At 41.9% G+C, this 22,716-nt stretch overlaps 1 protein-coding gene across 9 annotated transcripts in view; it reads right to left on the reverse strand.

The window, feature by feature from the left end:
- LMO3 (LIM domain only 3) overlaps window positions 1-22,241 on the reverse strand; it is a 58,381-nt gene extending 36,140 nt beyond the window's left edge. The window contains exons 1-4 of one of the 9 annotated variants that reach the window (XM_072327047.1): window positions 20,897-20,946; window positions 20,159-20,442; window positions 19,265-19,779; window positions 12,856-13,069 (exon numbers count right to left, since the gene is read on the reverse strand). In XM_072327047.1, the coding sequence (XP_072183148.1) occupies window positions 12,856-13,069; window positions 19,265-19,289 (239 nt within the window). In that variant the 5' untranslated portion in view covers window positions 19,290-19,779; window positions 20,159-20,442; window positions 20,897-20,946. Of the gene's footprint in view, window positions 1-12,855; window positions 13,070-13,166; window positions 13,302-18,947; window positions 19,169-19,264; window positions 19,780-20,158; window positions 20,959-22,081 lie in introns of those variants that run through there. The other 8 variants (XM_072327134.1, XM_072327214.1, XM_072327230.1 and 5 more) reach the window with 8 other exon arrangements.
- Between the last annotated feature and the right edge of the window lie 475 nt (window positions 22,242-22,716).

Consider the following 22,716-nt stretch of genomic DNA (forward strand, 5'->3'; position numbering starts at 1 on the left):
TTTTGTATCATTTTTTAAAGTAATACCAAATCTCATCATCCTGACTCTTTAACTTGATTGACCTTTCCAGATTGCATTATGGCAGCAACAACAGCATGCTCAATGTAGTTAGGGGCATGAGAAGAAATATTTGATATAAATACCATGTGTGTGACTAGCCATCATTTATGTTTGCAACAAATACAGCAACGTGCTTCTACTTTTTTTCTTGTTCCAACACACTCTCAAAACACTAACATTCAATCTTTCAGTGTTTCTTGTTTGTTAACTGGAATTTTCTATCTGACCTGCCTTTTCGTGTTGACCTTTTAAGTCTGGTAGACATTGGCTGCCGTAATTCGGTCATTTTCATATTTGGTGCATATGTTGCTTTCACTTGGTTTTTAATGAGTGTCTATTATATTTTCCATATCCTTATGATGTAGGAGCTGCTAGAACCTGGTAGGACTTTTTCCCCCCTCTTTCTCTTTTTAGTTTGACAAGAGTGATATGGAACACATCAAGTTGGGTTACTCCCCGATTGGATTTCTTCCTTACCACCTTCCTTACCAAAACTTCCACGTGTGATGGACAAACTTGGTTCACTCACACCCATATCCACAATGACAGTGGATCTCCAGGTTTAATCTTGCAGTAAAATCAGTCAGTTTGGAACAACAAAACTCTTTCTCAATCACTCGGAAGTGGGGAGTATGTCCAGTTTGCTGCTGGTCCCTTTGAGTACAAGGAGAATGGAAAACTGACAGCAAAACTGCAAATCCACAGACGAGTGATCTGCCCAGATGCAGCTGTCTTGGTGACTGCATTTAGATTTAGGAAAAGAAAGCAGAGGTCTGATCTAATGACAATTGATGTTGTCTTCTCATGACAAGTTTTCTTATATTTGCGATTTAATAATTATTCTTCCCAAAATATTACTGATGATGAAGGACAATTGCCTACATCAGTGTCACATTTCTGTCATGCCTGGGATTCTGAAATTTCAGGGAAAGCAGAGAAAAATGTGCAGCCATTAACCCTTTTGCTTTTCTAACTTCTTTGTACAAAAAGCAGAACTGTAACTACTTCCACTCTTCATGCACAGCAGAAGGAAGATAGGACTGCAAATTTCACCAGGTGGAGGCGAGTGAGCAGAGACAGACAAAGTACTTTGCAGCACATCCTCCACCATCAGCAGAAGTGCCTTCAACAAGCAAAACTGCAATGAGGCTGAATTAGCAGAAACTACCATCATAACCAAGAAGCAGACAGCAAATATGCTGGTAATATCTGATTTATTCCTCCTCTTGGGACACCTTTGGATGCCACCCCTCCTCCCCCCACAATCTGGAAAGCACTGCAAGAAGCATATGGGCTATGAAACTGTTCTTCATTGTTCCTTCTTAACACAAAAGCATTGGACCCACGTTAATTTTGGTTTCACAAGAGGACAGCTAGAGCTTAGATATACAAAGATGTGGTGCTTAAAGCATGCACAAAAGTGCTTTTTTAAAGTTTGGAAAGTAATAAGGTTGATTCTCAAATGCCTTGCAGGGATAGCAATGTCCAGGCTTACATTGCTTGCAACTATTTTATGCATTTACTTCCTCCGCACCTGACTTTTTTCTTTTTGAAGGAAATGGAAAAGGAATACTTAATCCTACATCAGTTTTTTGATACTCTGCAATACCACCTCTCACTGTACTGCTTAAATAATACTGACAGTAAGCCAAACACGAAGCACGTAGGAGGTGGAGGCAAGAACTTTTTCCAAAAAGCACATGTTAAAAACTGAAGAATCAGCTTTTGAGGAAGAAGCACAGAGGAATGGAGTTGAGGTGGTTTACATGAAAGCATGAGGCAAAATATAGAGGCTGAACGGCTGCTAGAATAGCTGGCATATATATCTTATACATATGCATATATATACAATAAAAAATACTTTTTTTTTTTTTTTTTTTTTTAACAAATCATAAGGAAAATGTTTATCTGCCAACACAGTAAGATTACCTGGTAATAGTAAGATTGTTTAGAATATTTGGTTCTAGAATTATTTGCTCAGACTCAGTAAACTCCAGTCGAGACAGATAAACTGACAAATTACAGTAATGTTGCAAATATATACTAGCATCAGAGTAAACCTCAGGGGTCTGTTAGTAGAGAAGATATATTTGTATAAAAAGGAAAAAGAAGCGAGTGAAAGCAATCAGCTGCTTACCATAGCAAGAAGCTGTACTTCTTGTGATCATCTTAACTATTCCTTGGCCAAATTGAGAGCTCGTCAAGAACACTATACCTGCTGCACACATTTCAGGTACAGAATGTTGTGGGTTTGTTTGTTTGTTTATTTTAACTTGTAATTGCCAGCTGAGAATCTGTTCAAAAGACACACAAGAAACAGGGAGGAATATGCTCTTATGGATATTACAGAAAGACAATCACAGGATGCCCAGGGAGTGGTGGAGTCACTGTCCCAGGAGATGACAGTGGAGAAATGCATAGATGTGGTACTGAGGGACATGTTTTGGGGGCAATATTGGTGGTAGGTAGACGGTTGGACTAGATGATGCTAGAGGTCTTTTCCAACACTGAAGATTCTGTGAGTCTGTAAAAATGCCTCAGAAAAGCACAGAGGAGGCCAATGGTTGGCTATATACTCATGAAGTCATCATTTCTGTTTTACTCAATGAATCTTAGCAGTGATTCACTCTGCATTACAGCTGAGTTAGGTAAGGAGGTGTTGCAGGAAGCTCTCCTGGCTGACTTCATGCTACAGTGAGGCTCATTAAAAACAGCACATTTACAGCAATGCTTTCAACATTTCCTGTAGATCTTAAGGTTGTTTTAGTAAATTAAATTCAGAGCTGAAAGAGTATATTTTAATTTATTTTTCAGTGCTCCCTAAGCATTCAATGTCATGTTGCATTCTTTTTAATACTACATGGAAAATAAAAAAGCATGAATTTAACATCTTAATGAAAATGAACATATCCCTATAGTAGCCAGAAGCTGCTAATTACATGGGACAGGTTTGTTAGCACAATTTTGGAGCATGAGGAGGAAATCAACTGAGAACCCAACATTCACAAACATCAACACAAAATCCTGGGGCTTTTAAATACAGTTTTGTTCCATCTCCTCCTGCTTGCTTCTCCCCCATAAAAAACACATAGGGCAGAGCCCAAGAGCTTCCAACAGGTCGTACAAACTTCCAGGCAGACTCATATCACCTTCCAGGAGTTCAGTTTGGGACTGGTGATGGAGTAGGATTAACATAGAGATCTACATCCGTTCAGCCACATAGGGACAGGGAGAGAATGTTATGGATGTCAGCACTTTGACATCCCAGAGACACCCTGGCACAGTACGAGTTGTGGTTATGGCCGACATTGCGGCCTGCAGCCACGTGCCCAGCTAGGAGCCAGACTGCAGGTCTAGACTTCTGAACCCAGGGAACGTCATGCTGTGGCCAGGGATAATAAGTGTACAGTGTGTAGTGCACTAAAAAGGAGGACACAGCAACTGGAGATAGATTTTTCAGGCAGCGCCATTCCAGTTTTAAATATTTGGCTTTGCTGAGGCATGTTTCTAAATTAATAGGTCCCATAGCTTTCAATAGGATTATTCAGGGTACATCAAGTCAAGCATGTAGTATACATTTGTAAGATTAGGGTTAATTTTATTTTTGTATAAGGTGTTCTTAAATGTATCGGATTACAAATTAAATAAAGAAGCCAATAAAAGCTAGTGCAGAACACCTCCTTACTGAGGCTGCCCTCACCCTTCTTGACACTGTGTTAGGTGGACGCATGAGCCTTACAAAAGACTATTCAAAAAGTTGCTTTTTTGTGAGGTTTCTTTTTATTCTTTTTTTGTCAACCCAAATCTTACATACTAGAACTTCCGAGTTCTGTGCAAAATGTATTTAACATGAGTTAGAAACCACCAGCCAACGTGCGTAACCTATCGTTGCCTAGAAATCCTTCCCAAAAACATATCTAAAAGACAAAGCTAAGCTCAATAATCATCTGAACTACTCTTAGAATTTAAATTCATCTGTTTGTTAGAACATATGAAATTTCAAGGAAGTTTATTTATTTAATCTGTATTTGAATCAAGTTTTCTGAAACTAATATCTGTTGTTGTTTAAGATAGCTGTAAAAATAATAATATAGGATAAGATTAATGTAATATTTGTTTTCTCTCATAGCTGAAAAATTCTGCTCAGTGCAGGACTACAATCTAATCATTATCCATTTGCTAAGTGACAACACGAGGCTCTATCTGTGCTGATATTTACAGACTGAAAGTATGTCTCTAAATGAAAAATCAAATTTGATGCACATGCATTTTCTACATTTTGGTCAGTATCAAAGGAAAAGTGGTAGCTCCTGTACATGTAGTCCAAAGAATCAAACTCAAACAAGCACTACTGAAAAGAACGATACAAGAATACAAGAGCAAAATGGCATTTTCTACCTGGTATAATATAGTATGTTACTAATTACTCCTATATATCACCACTTACAGTATGTCCAAATGCATAACTTGAGTACACTTACTCTGATCTCTCTCTCAAAAAAAATAGAAAAGATGCAGTAAAATGTTTTATCTGCTCTGCTCTATTCTCCAGAAATAATTTTATCTTTGCGTGTTGCACAATTCTCACTTTCATCCACTATGTGCCAACACAAGACATTATCATTTTTGCAAAGAAAAGATGAAAAGCTTAAATTACAGTTCTGCAGAATGCCACTTAACACAAGAACTGCAGGAGAATTTCCCATGGAACATCAATCCAGATCTGTAAATCTATTTTACAAAAGTAGCGATTTTCTGCTCGCAGAGAGTTCCCTTGTGTTGTGTTACATTTTGTGATAAAATAGATAAACAGAGCTCACTCTCATCTTGAACAAAAATATTTTTTGGTTAATAATCAGGGCCACCGTACTCTTAGAAAAATAGGTGCTAAATACTTTTCAGCTGCTAGTAGATGCAGTTCTAATCCAAAACTGGAAAACAGACTGAATTATGAATTCTCTACACCTGCACTCAAGCGTGACATTTCATGATGCTGCCACTAACTTCAGTGATTGCCATGGGGCTATTGAGATTTCTAATTGTTAGCATGCACTTAAAGTCTGTCTTAAACAGTTTTAGGGAACACAAAACCATGCTCAGATTCCTATTCAGGTATCTGCATTATGCAGGATGGAGAATTCTACAACAAGTCCTTCATAAATACATGCGTAAATACAATACCAAGCAGATATGCAGAGAGGACATGACCCTGGAGAGCGTGTAAGGTATTTTAACCATAAACGGTTTCATTTTGATACATGGTTTGCTAATGATCAAATTTGGCAAAACTATTTATCCTGTTGTTTAAACAATTTATATTCCCACTTGTATATGGTCAAGTAGATTTAGACTAGATATTACAAAGAAATTCTTTACTGCGAGAGTGGTGAGACACTGGCACAGGTTGCCCAGAGAGGTTGTCTGGACGTCCCCTCCCTGGAAATATTCAAGGCTGGATGGAGCTTTGAGAAACCTGGTCTAGAGGGAGGAGTCTCTCCTTATAGCAGGAAGTTGGAACTAGGTGATCTTAAAGGTCCCTTCCAACCCAAACCATTCTATGATTCTAAGTATGGCTCTATATACTCATACACATACCAAAAATAGAGATGACTTAAATTGCTCTCTCTTTTAAAATGCATATCTACTGACACGTAATAGCTATCTTAAAAAACATGGGACATATACAGCGAGACTCAATTGTGTGAAGAATAATTGATTTATAATATGGAGGCAGAAGCTTTGGAAGGGTACAAAACCACCAGTATTAAAATTCTACAGGTGTAAAACATGCAAACCTTTTTTGGCAACATAGACTTCATTCTTCAGACAGTTAGTTATGAAAAAATTGATAAATTCAAGAACATTTAGGCTAGAAAAAAATTTAAGCTTGTGTCTACTACTGAAGTTTATTTAAAAAGCCATCTATCATCCTATGATATCCAATGGGATAGCAAAACACAACACATCTAGTAAGGCAGATCCAAAATTTATGGTCTTTAATACCCTAAATGTCAAGACCAATTTAATTTAGAAAAACACTGAGAATTCTGGTTTTCAAACTCCTCACGAACATATTTAACTTAAGTGAAAAGAAAAAGCAATTCTGAAAGTCAGGAGGGCTGAATGTGAGTAATTGCACTGAAGGTTTTCAAAGCCAATTCTCAATTACCTATTATGAAATTTTACATGAAATTTCTGTTTCCACCTGAGAAGTTTCTCCAGTTTTCAATTTGTTCAGAACTCTATTTGTAGGAAAAAGAACTATGCTTGTTACATATTATTCAGGAATTCACACTATGGAGAAATATTAATTATGATATCCAAAACATTTGAATGGGACAGCAGGTTTAACATTATGATATTCCGAATGATTTTATTTCTTATTATTCTTTAAAGTCACACACATAGATTTATTTTTTCCTTCAGTTTTGGAGAAAATAATGACAAAATTGACAAATAAAAATAAGGAAGGCTTCAATTTTTTTTTATTTTTTATTTTTTTTTATGTAAGGAACAGGCATGGAGCAGAATTTAGGACCTCTTAACAACATCTCTATGTTAGGCAATAACAGCTAAATATTGCTCTACTACATTGTACAGAGACACATTGTTTTGTGTATGCTTCTTGCCAAAAAATGCAGAAACTCTGCAATTAAGCCTTGGATGTCAAATCAAATGCCATAATATAGTTGATAATATTCGCTCCCGAAGGAAAGCATTTTAATTGGGGTATTATTTTAAACATATTCCATAGGAGCACTAGTCACAAAGTCTCTTCCAAAGGAAAAAATCAACAAGGAAAAAATGGAGCAAGTTCCATGTATTTTAAAATCAATTGCTGAATTCTATGGGTTTGCTTAGTATTTTTTACAAGAACATTAACCCATCCTCTGATGCTGCAGACCTACCAAGGCTGCCCCAAAATCACAAGCTTTATTGAACCACTATAAATTGACAAAATATTTACAGTAAAATAATTTTCCATAAAATACGCTGTACTGCAGCAAGATAATGAAGAGAGATTGGACAGGCTTTAAGATGCACTGTACTTTCATCTGAAAAGTCTCCTGAAATTCTTTGAACGTTTCCAGGGGATTAATGAGGTATTTTGACAACACACAAGAAGTGTCTGGTTTTCAAGAAGCCTTATAAGAGGGAACATTCACATCCTTGGAAATTAAACTGTGTATTTTAAGCCACTAAAAATAACACAATTATTAAAAATTTGGCAGCTCTGAAGAAAAATACCAGAAGATACTAGCAAACACATGGAACTACTGAAGAGCGTCTAACTTGAGTACACATATTTTACAGCCTTTCAACATGACTTAAACACCAATTTTAACAGCTTAATTGAATGTTTCTTATTAAAAGCTATCACAGATGAACTAAAATAAGGAGCTAAACTAGCTAGAGTGTAACTAAATCAAACCCATTATTCCTTGCAATTGCGATGGATTAACTGCGTGTACGTGCATTAGTCCCCTTGGTTGTATACCCTTAGCCCTTCAAAAACTGGTACAGTGTTTTAAGTATTTCAAAACAGCTGTCAATTAGAGGCAGAGACAGTGCTATTTTTTTTTTTCCTAATTTTTTTTCTTAAAGACATGCTAAATGCTTCAATTAGTGTAAATTTAGTGGGATACGAATCTCCCATACACAGCTAAAATTCAACAAGGAGACCACTACACCTACAAAATCCATATATATGTATTAAAATATTTTAGGGCCTATATCTCCAAACTAGTACTCCCTCGAATACTTTAACACTGCATCAGGGTATTTATGAATAAATAAAGGATCGTTTTAGTAAAGAAAGTAGAGCTCTCTTAAGCATTACTTTTGTAATTTCCTCAATATTCCTGAAAGATCAGAGTGCTTAAATCCTTAAAATTTTACCATTATTTTATTAGGCTGGGCAAGAAGCATACTGAGGTGTCAGCCTAAAAACGTCTTATATCCTTCTATCCTTGAAAATATCCATGTAGAGCATTTGTACAAGCATTTACAAGAGCCAATACTTCATATGTTTGCAATATTTAACATGCGATTTCTGCGACATAAGAGACAGGAACTTCTAAACAAAACTAGACCACAGAACATTTTTAAGTCCCCCTTGAATTTCTAAGTACTCCTACGTAATATATATATATTTAAATAATAATTCCTTTTAGAGTGAGAGCAGTTTTACAGGAAAAGGCTGCTTCCTAAACTCTACTCCTTTCAGTCCGCACCCTTTCACAGACTAAATATTTTAGAGAGGCAGCATCTTTATGATGCTTGTGGTTGAGCACTTTACTTTCTGTAGTCACTTCTCATTATTTACAAGATCCTGTCCAATATATAATCTAAAATCTAGGTTTGTCTCAAGTGTTCAGATCAGCAAATAGGAGAGGAAACAAGAAAAAACATGATTTGTCCCTTTCTTCAGGGATAGCAGTCAACCCATCTTCACAGCTATACTGTGGTACTTTTAAAGCCTACAGTACATTTCAAAGCCAAATGGTTACCAAGCTTGGGCAGTGAGAAGGGCACACGTCTGTGCCACTGTAACTTCATCCCCGGAAAGGCCCTAGATATGTTTAAGGGTAAAATCTCCCCAGTACACTGTTTTGTTAATCCTTATGATCTGTTTGCCTGGCTAGGGAAATTATGCATAAAGAAATGAAAGTTCTAATTCAATTTCCATGTTAAGCGATGGATTTGGAAAAAAAAAGAAAAAAAGAAAAACAAAAAAAATCAGAAACCATATTCTTTGTGTTTACTAAGAGATATGCACTCCAACATTTAGTGTCATGGAGCTGGAGTTAAAACCAGAAATGGTGAAGATAATTTAGCTGCATGAATGCCTGCTCTTCAGTAAAATGCTGCCAAAATTAAATAGGAATGAAACAGCACTTTGTAGTCATTGGTCGCTCAGCAGGGTTTGCGTAGTTAAAAACCTAAGTGAAAAGGGTGATTGACCTACATTGCTACTAGCTTAGCACAGCTGTACTTTCATATTTTCGCTGCATCCGAGGAAGCTCATTATTTAATACAACTGAGTTACGTGTAATTGTCGGTCTTTCATTTTACACTTTTAGGGGCCAGATATTAATCTCAGATGTGCGGCTTGCATTACTGTGCATCTGGAAGTATCTCTGACTGCCCATTTGCACGCAAAGCTAAAAAGATGGGACCGCACACAGTTGCACCTGAAATTAGGAGGCTGCCCAGGGGCAGGAGGACCTTGCAAATATGCAGAAATCAAATGAGCAGATGGAACAGAAAGCAAATCCCCTGGCACCCCAAAGGCAAATGCTATGCTGTTTTTTCCCATTGTTTTGAGCAGAACTAGCTCAGAATGCATAACCAAAGCACATTTCACACAACTCATACCTGCGGTTTAAATAAGTAATAACCTTCCAGTTAACAACCAGTTTGATATGTTAACAGCCCCTGGGCTGTTAACATAACGACTGGTCATTAATGGCAGTAATGACAGATTTCAAAGGGAATATTTTGCTTGTGAATGGACATGCTGCCAGTCAGAACAGAGGACAGAGCAGGATGGGTTGATACATTAAGATGTCACTGCACAGCTCTGGAGGAAAGGAAAAAGGGAAAAAAGAAAAAAGAAAAAAAAAAAAAAAAGCTAACTTATCACATATTTCACTTACTGTAAATGGACCTGAAATACTGGCATAAACCTAAGTTCCTCAAATTAAGTCTTCATTTTCTAACCCAGAAGTGTATAAGCAGGAGACAGAAGCCTGCAGGGGAATTATACTCTGCATATCATTTTCACCACGTATGTTATTCCTAACATTGAGCCCATTCTTTACTCAAGTCAGTTCTCATCTTCGTTAACAAAACAGAGCTCATTCCTGCTGTGACCATTCCAATACCCTGGGTGCCACACGCCACCTCTGAAGTCACTGGAGAGACGCTGTTGAATCAGATTGCAGGGGAAAGCCTTTTGCACCCAGAACATCTACCAAGCTCATTACCTCCATCTCCACGACCCCCTCTATCCTAGAGGGTAAGGACTTAATATAGTAAAATTAACTTATTTTAACAAAAGGGAGAGTTAAAACAAAGCAAGATTTGAAGTCTTGGTGATTGAGAGTACTTATAAAAGACTCAGCATAGGCATCTCAGGGCTCAAATTCCAAATTCCAAACAAGAGCGTGCATTAGAGCAGAGGGAATCTATAATACCTTTTTGGCAAGCATTTCTAAATGAGAGATACTAGAAGCATTTTTGCAAATAGCCAAAGACACAATCACACAGTTTCTGAATTTAACCATGGATGTCAAAGCACACCAACTGGCTACATTATTGCTTGTACTATCTGTGGAATGGTTGCCTTATTGAAATACATAATGAACACAGAGAGACAAGTTAATAAGCAATTTTACTCTTTATAATATTACACAAGCCACATATCCTCTAGAGGGCACCACATAAATTAATAGGAAGCTGGAACAGTTTTGTATGTAGCAAACACTCCCTTTACAGTTAAAAAGAAAAAAGAAAAAAAAAAAAAAAAAAAAGAGGCTAGCTTGAAACTGCAATCGAACCCTAATCCGATCATTATTGCTAAGTAATTTGTTCTTTAAATTGATATCAAGTGAGTTGCTAAATATGAAAGCTTATTTGACTACAAAGCTAGAGAACATTTAACTAGTTTCCACATTAGCTTTAAAAAGATCACTTTTATAGGTTCACTGCATATCTAAGTATATAAGACGCAATGAGGCAAATGACTATCTGCAATTACCTTAAGTGCCTCAGTATGAAGTTTAGAGTAAATACCAAGTTTAAATCTGTGCATTCACAAGAATCACTAAGGAAAGGCTTATGACTTTCACTAAGACTTCATAAAGACTTGATAAATCCAGAAACAAAATCCAAAACATCCTTAGACTGATTACAGGATCTGTCACATATACTGCAGTGTATAGTGCAAAAGTAAATATTGCAGATGAATAAATAACAAAAAAAGCATCTGTGACATATAAACCCTGGTGTAAAATTCACAGTTGCCTTCCTCTGAGTTACATACCATGAATTTTAACAATCTCATTGCTAAATATTTACTCCTGATAGAACTTTAAATACTAGAGAACAATGGGATGCGCACACACGTCTGCACTGTGGAAATGTTTTGTTCATACCCCTACTACTCAGTCACTTTTGGTTTTGATTTTAAAACACTCTGTTGTGCGAGTCTTTGGGAGACTGAGTAAGTTCAAAGCCACCAGTAAATCTGGGGATCAAATTGCCACAGTAGAGCTTTCTTACTCCTACAAGCACTTGTAGAAAGATTCTTAAAACAGGTTTTAAGTATTTGGCTCAGCACTGTCTTCCCCCCAGAAGCTGTTCATAACACTCTCTCTGTACACACAATTCAAGATCACAAGCAATCTAGGTTTCTGTACAATGATCCCTTTCTGTTTCTTGCATGAAACAGTTTCCTCTTCATTTTCAAAAGTAAGGTTATGTTAGCTACTTTTTTGGCAACTTTAACACAACGGCTGTAAGATGATGACTCCATCCTCTGCTCAGCTCATGGAGCTTTTATGAGTAGCAGAGCACTTTTACCACTAAGCGGTCCAGGGCCCCGTCTGAAGAACCCTAAGCTGCCTTGCAGCTCCAGCTCAGCAAACACCTAAGACACTTGAAAACAATTTTGCACTACTCTAGAAAAAAATAGGTTGTAACGTAGAGCTGTTAACACTTTAATCCTGATTTCTGTACCAGCCAACTCATGCCATACAACCTGGAAACTTCGTATTTGCTACCTGTGTCTACACTGAACTTTTAAGTTAACACATGCAAAGAGAACTTAAATTTTTCCCCAATGTATTACAGACTTGAATGCCCCTTTAAAAGGAAAAGACTTTGCTAAAGGGGCAGGGGAAATATTCCCAGGAGTTCACAATTGCCTCGGGCAGCCAGTCTCACTAGGCCCCCTCTGCAGGGAACGGCAGAAGGTGCTCCTCTAGGAAATAGGTGCTCTGAATCACCCCAGAGGAGCCTCTCTCTCTCTCTATTTACTATTGACAGCCCAGAGAGACCAAACTTCTCAATTAAACTCGGGTTCTGCAAGTAGCTCTATTTATAAACACACGCTCTAGTCAGGTACTGTGCCAACTTATACCGCAATTGTTTTTGAGAAGGTACTGACAAGCAAACAAGAAAGCAGAAAATCAGTTAATGGTTTGCCATCTCCAAGAAGCATCAACCAGGGGATGGTCTGCCACTTTTAAGAACCAGTTCTGGGTCACCCACGTCCCACACAGATCAGTGGGCTGGTTGGAGCCCATCAGCACCGGGAAAGTGAGTGGATTGTCTCAGTACAGCTTCTAGCAGATAAATGGCAACATTCCTTAAAGCTCCAAACACCACCACAATCCCTCTGATGAGCTCAAAGGGCAAAAGCAGATATGCACAGCCAAATGGAGCAAGCGCTCGCAGCGTTCCAACCCGCTCTTGAGCAGCTGCAGGCCACTCAGGCGGCCCCGCTCTTTCAAGCTGAACATTGCATTGCTTTTAGGAGGATCAGCTGTGCTGGACTAGGGGTTACTCTGTTCTCACCTCCCCAGCACAGCTACAAGCATCACAAAACTCAAGAGCATGCAGTACTACCTTTGAATTTAGCTTCACCTCTCTGCTGCAGCTGGTTGCCTCATGCTCCGCAAACGCTTTGTCCTGCAGCCCCCAAGCACTGTGTGTGCACCACTACCTGCACAGAAAGGACTGAGCAGGCTCACCGCGTTTCTCAGGGAACACGACACAGGCGCGACCTACCTCAGGTAGTCTCTGCGACAAAGGATAAGGTTGGCTTTGGTGTACAGAGTGGAGCCCACCTCCCCCAGGCGGCAGTCACAGCAGGCACATTTCAGGCAGTCTTCATGCCAATATTTGTCCAGGGCCTTTAGAAGATACCGGTCTTTAATCTTACGGTTGCAGCCAGCACAACCTTTCGGCTTGGTGTCTGGCTGAACTGAGAGCATTTGTATACCTGAAACACAGCAAGAGGAGAGAAGGGTGAAAACAGACACTCTCCAGAATGAGCCTCACAGTCTTCTCTTTCTCCACATCTCCCCTCCCACACACACCCAGTTCATTATAAAGGCAACGGCAGAGACAGGATGACATAATCTGGCGAGTCCACGGCAAGCTGAAAACAACATTAAATAAACTTGAGAGCAGAAACTTCCATTGGTCTGCGGTCCACCTCATTTATCCACTCTCTTTGCTGAAAAGGAATACAACTGAAAAATTAAAATGGAAAATTGAAACAGTCCTGTTGAAGAGCCAGATGCTTTTGCCCAACGTACTCAATGTTTAGCATTCAAAAATTTAAACAAGCAGTCTATATGCAACAGCAAATATACCTAAAGTTGTGCGTTTGGGCTAATTTGCACTCCAGATTCTAGAGATGGAACGACTGAAACTATCAAAGGTACGAGGACAGAGTTACAGGGAAGTTTGGCCCAGATATCTTTGCAGTGGGGGTTTTGTTTTTAAGATTTCCATTCTTAGGCACATGAATGAAGCAATCAGATTTACCAAGACTTCAATACCAGCATCTCTCAGTGCATCCTTCAGTCTAAGGACCTGCTGAAAAATCTGACCTTAAAATAAGCTGCTCAAGGTCAGACAGTTGCTAGTTTGTCACAGAAAATAATAATAATAATAATAAATTCTGCCCTACTCTCTAATCTCAATTTTATCCAACAGATAGTTTGGGAAAACGAGTCCAGTGGTGTCCATTAATTATATATACCTTTGAACGCGATAGCTGAGTGTATTTAAATAACAATTAAAACCCTTGATCCACTATTTAAGGGACAGAATGGGCACAAGTGGATTACAGTTGAGCGATGGCATGTGGAGCACTGCGGCTGCCTTCCAGAGATCTATACAAAAAAACAAATCAATGGCCCTCAGTTTTGCTGTAAATGGGGAGAGGAGGTCGCTGCCCCAAAGTGCTTACAGACTGGTCTCTCTTGGCCGGTCTCATGAACTGCCAGCCGATTACACTCACACTGATCCTCTGAAAGTAATTTCTTAGCAGAAGCAAAATCATAGCCTTGTGGACGCTTTGCTGTACATCAAACAGGCATCAGAGAGGAAAGAAAACAGACACGCAGTTCGATTACCAGGTTATCTCACTGTTTTAAGCCAATCGGAGATGCAGCAACAACAAAAAAATTGCTACTCATTAAAGTGCATCTGAGCATCACAACAAGAATTTTGTAAGATGAGAATAAATGCTTTTGCCGACAGGAGAATCCTTCTCCCAAGTTCAGGGCACGGCACCTCATTCTTAACGCAGCAACTGGGAAAGGTCAAATAGTCTCGTAACAAAGAACAGCAAATTCAAGAGCTCCTCATCAAGAACACTACACTACTGCTCTTAGGAAAGCTTTGCAGCCCCAGCTTCTGTTAGCACATCTCCGTTGGTACGGCAGCATACCACCTCAGAAAGACAGTCTCAGGTAGAGAGAACACGAACAGGCTGCTGTTTTATTTTACTTATTTTTAAAGGTCTCATAAGGAAAACATGAAAATGAGTGTAATCTTTGAAGTGATGGTACAGCGTGCCTTTATGAATATCAGTACTGTGAAGACAAGAGGCTAAATGCTGTGCAAGCTGAGGCATCCCAGGGATACATACGTGTACGTGAAACGCATTGAATGTATGCGGACCGCAGCAAGTGTAGAACCAGCTATGTGACTTTGCAGGGTTTATCAAGCTGAACTCATGACTTTCACCTGTGAAGCTGGTCAACAAATTAGAAATATTAATTCTTACTCTCACTGTGACATATAACATCCCAGCTCCTAGCTTTGCAATATATCCTACCATGCATTTTGGACAAATATATTTGTCTATTAAATTAGCTGTTGAATTACAGAGACAGTTCTCCTAGCGAGCACCCCGACGTACCGTGGCCATACTGCTGCCGAATGTCTATAGCTCCTAACAAGATAATCCAAGGTCTTTATTTCTCTATCCATAAGTATCAAAATGGCATTGATGCCTTCCCATTACCCTGCAATCAATGCTCCTCTTGCAGCTCCTACACCACTCAGCAACTTGTGAGGTCTGTTTCTCATTCCCAAGTGGGAGGATGAGAGCTTGTGACCTGCACCGGCTCCATGACTGGGAAGGGCTGGGAATGAACACATAGTGCTTGTCCTGAGCGAGCACTGCGGCATATCCAGCTACCAGAGGGCTCCTCTAAGCCCAGGGTGCAAGCGTGAAGCAGCAAGGTAACACAGCTACAAGCAGACGACTACAAACACTGAAAACAGCAGAGACTTTAGTAAAGCGCCTGTACCAGACCAATGCAGTCTTGTACAGGGCAGTCTTATAGGATCGCCGATATATATGTTTGGTGAAAAGGCTTCATCTGTGAAGTTGCATATGTATAAATATCCCTTCAGAGCCCATGGCACGCTTACCCCTGAGCCGCTCTACTACCACATGGAGACAAAACAGACTGCAGTTGGCATCAACTTCATGGAACTCAGTGACAAAGTTCAGAAGCGAGAAGGACTGCTCTGGGACTTTAATCTTTAGCTTGAGGGAAGCCAGGATAAACTAGCAGCTAAAGCAGTTAAGGGCTTTAAAGAAAAAAACTGTAATGTAAAAATTTTGTCGGCTGATAAGGAGGACCGTGTCCCTGATCCCAGCTGTGCTCTGCAAGGGGAACGAGATGCAACAGCAACAGGGTTTGAATAAGCCAGCATCAGAGCATACTGCAGCAATCAAGCATGGTAATTCTCAAGGAATATGCTGCAAACACCAGATTATTGTGTTATAAATACAAGCCCGGCACGCGCTGTGTGGCACACAGTCTGGCAGTGTTTTGAGGCTCTTGCTACATTCGGAATGCAGACAGAGCACTGTCACACTGGTTAGCCCAAACCCTCCTTACAGAGAGAAGTGGAATGGAGCAGACACCACTCAGAGGCACTGCTAACAGCCCCACACTTCTGAGCTCAAGGCAAGGAGAAGGTGGCCCTGACATCCCGCTGTCAGCATCTCCAGATTAAGGATTCAGTATGCAGCAGCTATTAAGAGGGAAGGAACGCTTTTCCTTTTTGACAGATCTGATCTTTTTCACACTTTACTTACAACGAAGCTGCTTCAATTTTAATGAAAGTTAAAATTAAACTACTGCTTAAAAGTTGTTTTTGTGTGTGTGTGTGTTTGTTTTTTCTTTTCTTTTTTTTTTCTTTTTTTTTTTGAGACATAGAATAATCAAAACAAAACACAAGCAGCACCCCAAGAAGTGCTTTATGTAGCTCTGAATTCACTGCACATGCTATTTTATTCACAAACCCAGATTAAAACACTTAACTTTGAGAACGGAATACCCGATTACTTCTCCTGTATGGCATAATACAGCCTAACACAGATCACCTCCCAGACCATCTCTCCCCCCCTTTTAACGCTCCCATCAGATCTCCAGTACAGTGTCAGTTCCCACATAGTCTGTGTTTGCTTTCAGCTGCCCTGAGCAGCAGTCAGCATACCTGCAGCTCCCACAGGCTGCAACCCCACAACTGGCTATCCCCAGGTGCAGACAGAAGCTCTGATGCTGACAGCACCCAGGGCAGCTTGAGATGACGCTGGGAGCACAGCATGCTGCCTGGCCACCCTGCTGCCCCTTCCTTCCGAAGGCAGAGCTCCCAAAACACGGACGTATCCAAAGTGCTACACCTAAGCTGCAAAAACTGAACGTGGTTTTCCCCTTTAGTTTGGTAAACTTCTGTCCATATTCTGCATCCCGGAACAGACCTGCAATCAGTACGGAGACATTTCAGTGCCTATCACTGTCAGGTGAAGCCCTTCTATTTCAGCTCAGTTCACTTTCCCCATCCTGCTCAGCATCCTTCTCTCCTTCCCCCTTGCCAAACCCTAAGGACACTGCACACAAACTGCAGCACTCTGTCAGGAATAAGACTTCTAATGGCAATCCACGTTTCTGAGGAGAGAACTTCCTAACCCTCGATCTCCCCGTTTCTCCAGATAAGTTGGATACAAGTGACTCCTGTCCCTGGCAGTGGTTGTTGATGCACATTGAAACACTGACAAGGGATCTGTAGCCATAAATTCCAGGATAAAGAGGAAAGATTGCTGGAAAAGGCTAAGTCAGGCTCCTGAGGGAAGGCAGAGACATGAACTCATGTCACTCCAATCACCTTTCCTGGAATCAGGGTGCGGAGCTCTGACAGAACGAGCTCTGTTAGCAGTATCTGGGCACAGGACGGGTCCCTGCAGGAACCGAGAGGCCACAAGGACAGCTGAGTTTCACGGCACAGGGGATGCGCAGGGGCAGCACTGGATGCTATCATCTCACACCACAGCAGTCACAAACTTTTAGAGCCCACTCACTCCTCCTTCACCGCAGCACACACAGTTGAACCAAGGACAGGGGGATGCACAGCAAGGAGAGGGAAAGCTCGCTCTACTTAAAAATATATATATACTGAAATCAGTATGGGGCAAATTACATATCAGTGCAGTGGTCTTTAGAAGACAGCAAACTGACGGACAATGCGCAGTCAGCATGAGAGCTGCAGATCCAGCAGAAGATAATAAATAAAATAAAAAGAGAGCCCTTTTCAGAGGCTCTCCCACTTTGTAGCTCCATCCTATAAGCACTCAGTGCTCCAATTATTCAGGACAATATGCACAGACTTCTTTAAAAAAGAAAAAAAGAAAAGAAAGCAAAAAAAGAAAGTTAAGGTTTCAGAAGGGAAGAAACATTTCAGAGCTCGCATGCAGCGCATGGAGAGTGGTAACTAGTTTTAGATTGGCATGCAAATTGTTCCGTGGAAAATTCTTATCGCCTTCGAGACCCCGCTATTCTGAGTTATTTGACAGTTTAAGGGAAATCATAATTAAAAAAAGAGACATAAATAATAGCCTGTGCAGTGTGGTGCACAGAAATAAGTAGAACCATTTCATTTAAACTCTGGTGAGCTTTTAATTGCCTGGATTGCATTGTGAACCAGCCTAACGGTTGATTGCCTCCATTATGCTCTCTTGTTCTGTGCCATTCATCCGCACAGTCTCAGCTTCTGTAGTTAACACAACAAAGTAACCGCAACTCCATAACACTCAGGTTTTTAAAATAATAATAATAATAAAAGTAAGGGGTTTTTTAGTACTCTGAATACAGACACTTCTGCATACTTTTTGAGTCAATTTTCCATGGTATATAACTAAACTTCACCTCCTGCCCCTTCTTCTAAGGAGGATTTTATATATATATATATATATAAATTTTTAATAAAGGAGGTGGCTTGAGATTGGGGGGAAAAAGAGGAGGTTAGGTAAAAACTAAAAATGGGAATGCAGTCCCACAGCTGGGAACAGTGATACAGATTAAAAGAATTTGGCCAACACGGCTAGTCGATTGCCAAGAGACACCAAACAAAAGATTTCTCCTCTTCTCTCCCCTTCTCTTTTTGAAAGCGAGATTGGGCCTAAAAGCTTGTTTCTCTCTGTTCACTGGCCCAGAGCATCCCTGCAGGCTGTAGCCCCCTAAGGGACATCACAGCAAATAGATGTACCCAGATCTCAGGGACGGAGCTGCTTAGCTATGTTCCTACCCCTGTCGTGTTCCCCCCAGCTTCCCCCACTCCCTCCCTCCTTTTTTAGAGCAGTGGTGCTGGGAACCAATTTGATTCCCTTTTTCTCCAATGCAGCTGCAAGGCTCAGAGATACTGACATTTTTCCACTCTTATCAGTTTAATTACAGTTACCATGGCAGCAAAGTGCTAGTGCTTGGCAAAGGCCAACAAGAGATTTGCAAGACTGAGTTCAATTTTGATGCAGCTCACATGCAAAATAAAAAAATAAATAAGAAACATACACTCTACAACAAAGACTCCCTTTCGGAGCCGGACGCTCGAGCCTTTTGTGCTAATTCCTTTTCCCAAGCATCAGCAGGGATGGGGCGGTGGGGGCAGAGGGAGGCGTGGGGATGCGCGCAGCGAGGTTGGCTGCACCTGGCCGGCTTCGCCGCTGTCACCTGCGGTCCTGCGCGGCTCTCTAGCCGGGGGCACGGGGGTCTCCTCGCTGCACACGCGAACGCTGGCGGGAGAGAAGAGCAGAGGGAACCGCGCTCGCCCCGCTCCCCGCCCCGGCCCTACCTTCCTGCGAACTGAGCCAGCGCACCGGCAGCCTTACCAAAACTTTTCTCCTTTTTCTGCATGAGTCGCTGTACGGGCGCCCGCGGAGCTCCTCCTGACGGAAGCGCCGAGGCCCGGCCCGAGCAGCGAGCGTTCGCTCCCCCGGCGCGGGGCGGGGGGGAGGGCGGCGGGGCACGGCCGCACGCTGTCCCCGGGCACCCCTCGGCGCCGGGTCCCGGCGCTGCGCCGGTGGGCGGCTTTGTCGGAGCTGTCACACGCTGTCACACGCCGCACCGGGAGCGAAGAGGGAAAAGAGGAAGCCGAAAAGCCCCCCCCCAAAGGCTCCCACGCGGAGAGCTGGCTTCTGCCGGGTAACCCACGGCCGGTGGGGGCTTCCCGGCGCTCCCCCGCCGCCTCCGGGCCGCCGCTGCCGCCGCCGCGCTGCCCAAAGGGTTAACCCTGCGCCGAGCCGGCTGCAAATGAAACTGCTGTACGGGGAGGCTGGCGGATTAGAGCCGGGGAGTGGGAAATTAAGCTACTCCCTTGGTAATTGAGAGCACGTTTCGAGCGGCTCTGGAAGAAGCAAGAATAATAATAACAATAATAACGGAGGCGGAGGGGGGGTTGAGGGGGGAGGCGGGGGGGACTGCTGCAATTCATTGTTAACTTTGACTGCTATTTCTCGAGACATCCAGTTAGATGGGTTTCGCTCAGCATCCTCCGCTTGCATGTATTTCATGTCTCATCATAAAAATAATGAAGCCTCACATGATTTAAACAAAACAGTCTCAGCAGAGCTGCAGCTCGAGCGAAAGTTGCAGTGCAGGGATGTGTGTATGGATTGCAGCCCCGGCTTATGACTCAGAGAGAGAGAGAGAGAGAGAGAGAGAGAGTGATGCAGACACACATACACAAATGACCCAAAGCTTATGTACACAGTTGCCTCACTTACCTTCTCAATTAAGCGATAGAGGGGAGGCAGTTCAATAAGCACAGTGGCTGCTTTGTAGCTCTTCTCCTTGGGAAAGGTCAAAAAGAAGCATTGTTTGGGGAAAAAAAATAAAGGGGGGGTGGGAGAGATGGGGAGGGAGATCGCTATTCTTTAAGTTTAAAATAATGAGGTCCTCAAGGATCCGCCAAGTAATTGTGTTGACCGCATCCGAGCTACAGGTGTCCTCCTTTTAGTATCTTGCAGTCCAAGGCTGTCTGTCTCCGTCCTGGCTGAAGACAACTTACCTAAAGCAGCGTGTGAGGAGCCGAGTTGAATGAAGTCAGGGCTTTATCAGCTGCAAAATGCAATCCCTTACCAGCCAGACATAATACAGCAAAAGAAAAGGTCACTCAGTTATTACTGAGCCAGCAGAGCCCAGGCAGCTCTTGTGGAAGACCACAGAGAAGCAGCTCCCTTCCGATTTAAGGCTATTTACCTCTCTCCCCCTCCACCCACCCACCCTTCCTCTCTCCCCCCCTCCCCGCTCCCCCTTTCTCTCCCTCTCTCTTTCTCTCTCGTTCTGCAGCTCGCTCAAGTACAGCCGCCCTCAGAAAGTGCAAAGCAGCCAGGAGACAGATTGGGCTTTGTTGGTAATTTCCCATGGTGAAAATTTACAAGCCTGCAAGTGCAGTCAGCAAAACCACATGCATATGCTAGACACAAACACCAGGGACACACACACGCACACACACAAGTGACCTCTACCGAAGCGGCTCAGGATCACCTTCCCAGGGAGCGCTCCAGAAACAGAGCCGGGGAAGCAGGGAGCGTGCCCCCGCATCACTCCGCCCCAAATACTTTGCCTAAACAAAACAATAAGTTGCCTACGCAAAGGGGGGGGGAAGAAAAAAAAAATTTAAAAAAAAAAAAAAAAAAAAAAGGGCAAGATACGTATCTCTCTATTAATGAGTAATGAGTAAAAAAACCCTGAAGGTGAAAACGCATCCTCTCACAGTGCTGGATGTGGGCTGCTCAGAGAGGAGGGCAAACTCCTGCGTCAAAGTTTGCTGCTCCCCGCAGGCTCCCCACTCCCATTGCCCCCGGCCCGGCCACGTGCTGGGCATCGCTCACCCATGCCACCTCCCTGCCCACACTTTCTGAGCTGAAGGCAGGCAAGCTGGTTTTCCCCTGCGGGATCCTCACCCCAAAAGCTGAGGACAGAGCCTTGTTCTTTACCTAGTGGTGGAGGGGGAAAAATAATAGACGCGGATGTGCTGTAGGTGTTGAAGAGCTTTGACCAAGAGACAGACAGACAGACGTGCAAACACAGAAGAGATACGGCAGGCTTTGATATTGAGTCACGCACGCAGATGATTGTTTCTTCATGTTTTATAATAAAGATGTTGAGCCTAGCCTACTGTAAATAAAGTTAAAAAAAAAATCCAAAGCATCTCCCTCTCAGAGCCATCTGCAGTTGGAGAAAGACCAGATTAAGAATTTGTGAACACAGTTTTCAGACTTCAAAGTGAATATCTGTTGTCTGCTATTAGAAGCACCACGCTAGATTTCCACAAAGCTTTGAAAGATGTCAGCTTACAATATACCCTAAATTTGAATGACATTCATATTATAGAAGTCTTTCAAGACCCAAGAAAGATTTAAAAGCATTGAAGTGCTCTGCCATCTGCACCCCTCCCTCACGTAATCCGGTATTTTTACTAAAAATCAAAGCAAACTCAGAAATGCATCTGTTTAGGACAGGTTACTCCTTCTCCCCACCTCCAACTAAGCTCCTCTACATTTTTACATATATATACACATATATATGTATATAGATAAAGGTTCCCAGAACAAGCACACTGTGCAGTGACACAATTCCTGATTTGCCCCCCCCCCCCCCCCCCACATCCCTCAAAGTAGTAACAAAACTCAGCCACAACCAACCTGAGCAAGAACCCGAAAAGCACAATCAGAGGCAGCAGACTAACAGAGCCCCTTGCTGCTGATTTGATCTGCACATGGAGAAAAGCAAAACTTGACAGAAACCTGCTTCCCTCCTGCCCGTACCCACACGCTCAGGAGATCCTCACTTCCCTCTGTTTGTAGACTACCTCTGCCACAACCACTCTGAAAATACAGCAGTGTGAGTGTGTGTGTGTGCCTCTCTCAACCAATGTACTCAGAGAAGGGGAAGAAAAGAGGGAGGGAGAAGTTATGTGTGGGGAAAGGGAGAAATAAAATCAAAACAAATGGTACAGCTAATGAGGACAATTAAATTAATTATGTTCAAGGAGATGAGATTTTTTTTCCCTCCAACTGTATGATCTGTTACCCCTCGCTGGCAACTGCTGCTCTGTAATTCATGGCAACTGATTAGTGCATCTATGCAAATCTTTGTTTAAATCATTCAACTAATTAAATGATGGGATTATTCCTCTGCCTACGGTGACATCATTCGCAGTAATTAGTACTCTATTTGGACTGTGGCAATAAGATACCTGATGTCAACACCAACCTGCAAAGACATTAACCACTTTGTCACTTCGTGTGTGTGGATGCATGTGCGTGTGCGGGAAAGA

This window comes from Excalfactoria chinensis, chromosome 1 (assembly GCF_039878825.1).
Source record: "Excalfactoria chinensis isolate bCotChi1 chromosome 1, bCotChi1.hap2, whole genome shotgun sequence".
NCBI lineage: Eukaryota > Metazoa > Chordata > Aves > Galliformes > Phasianidae > Excalfactoria > Excalfactoria chinensis.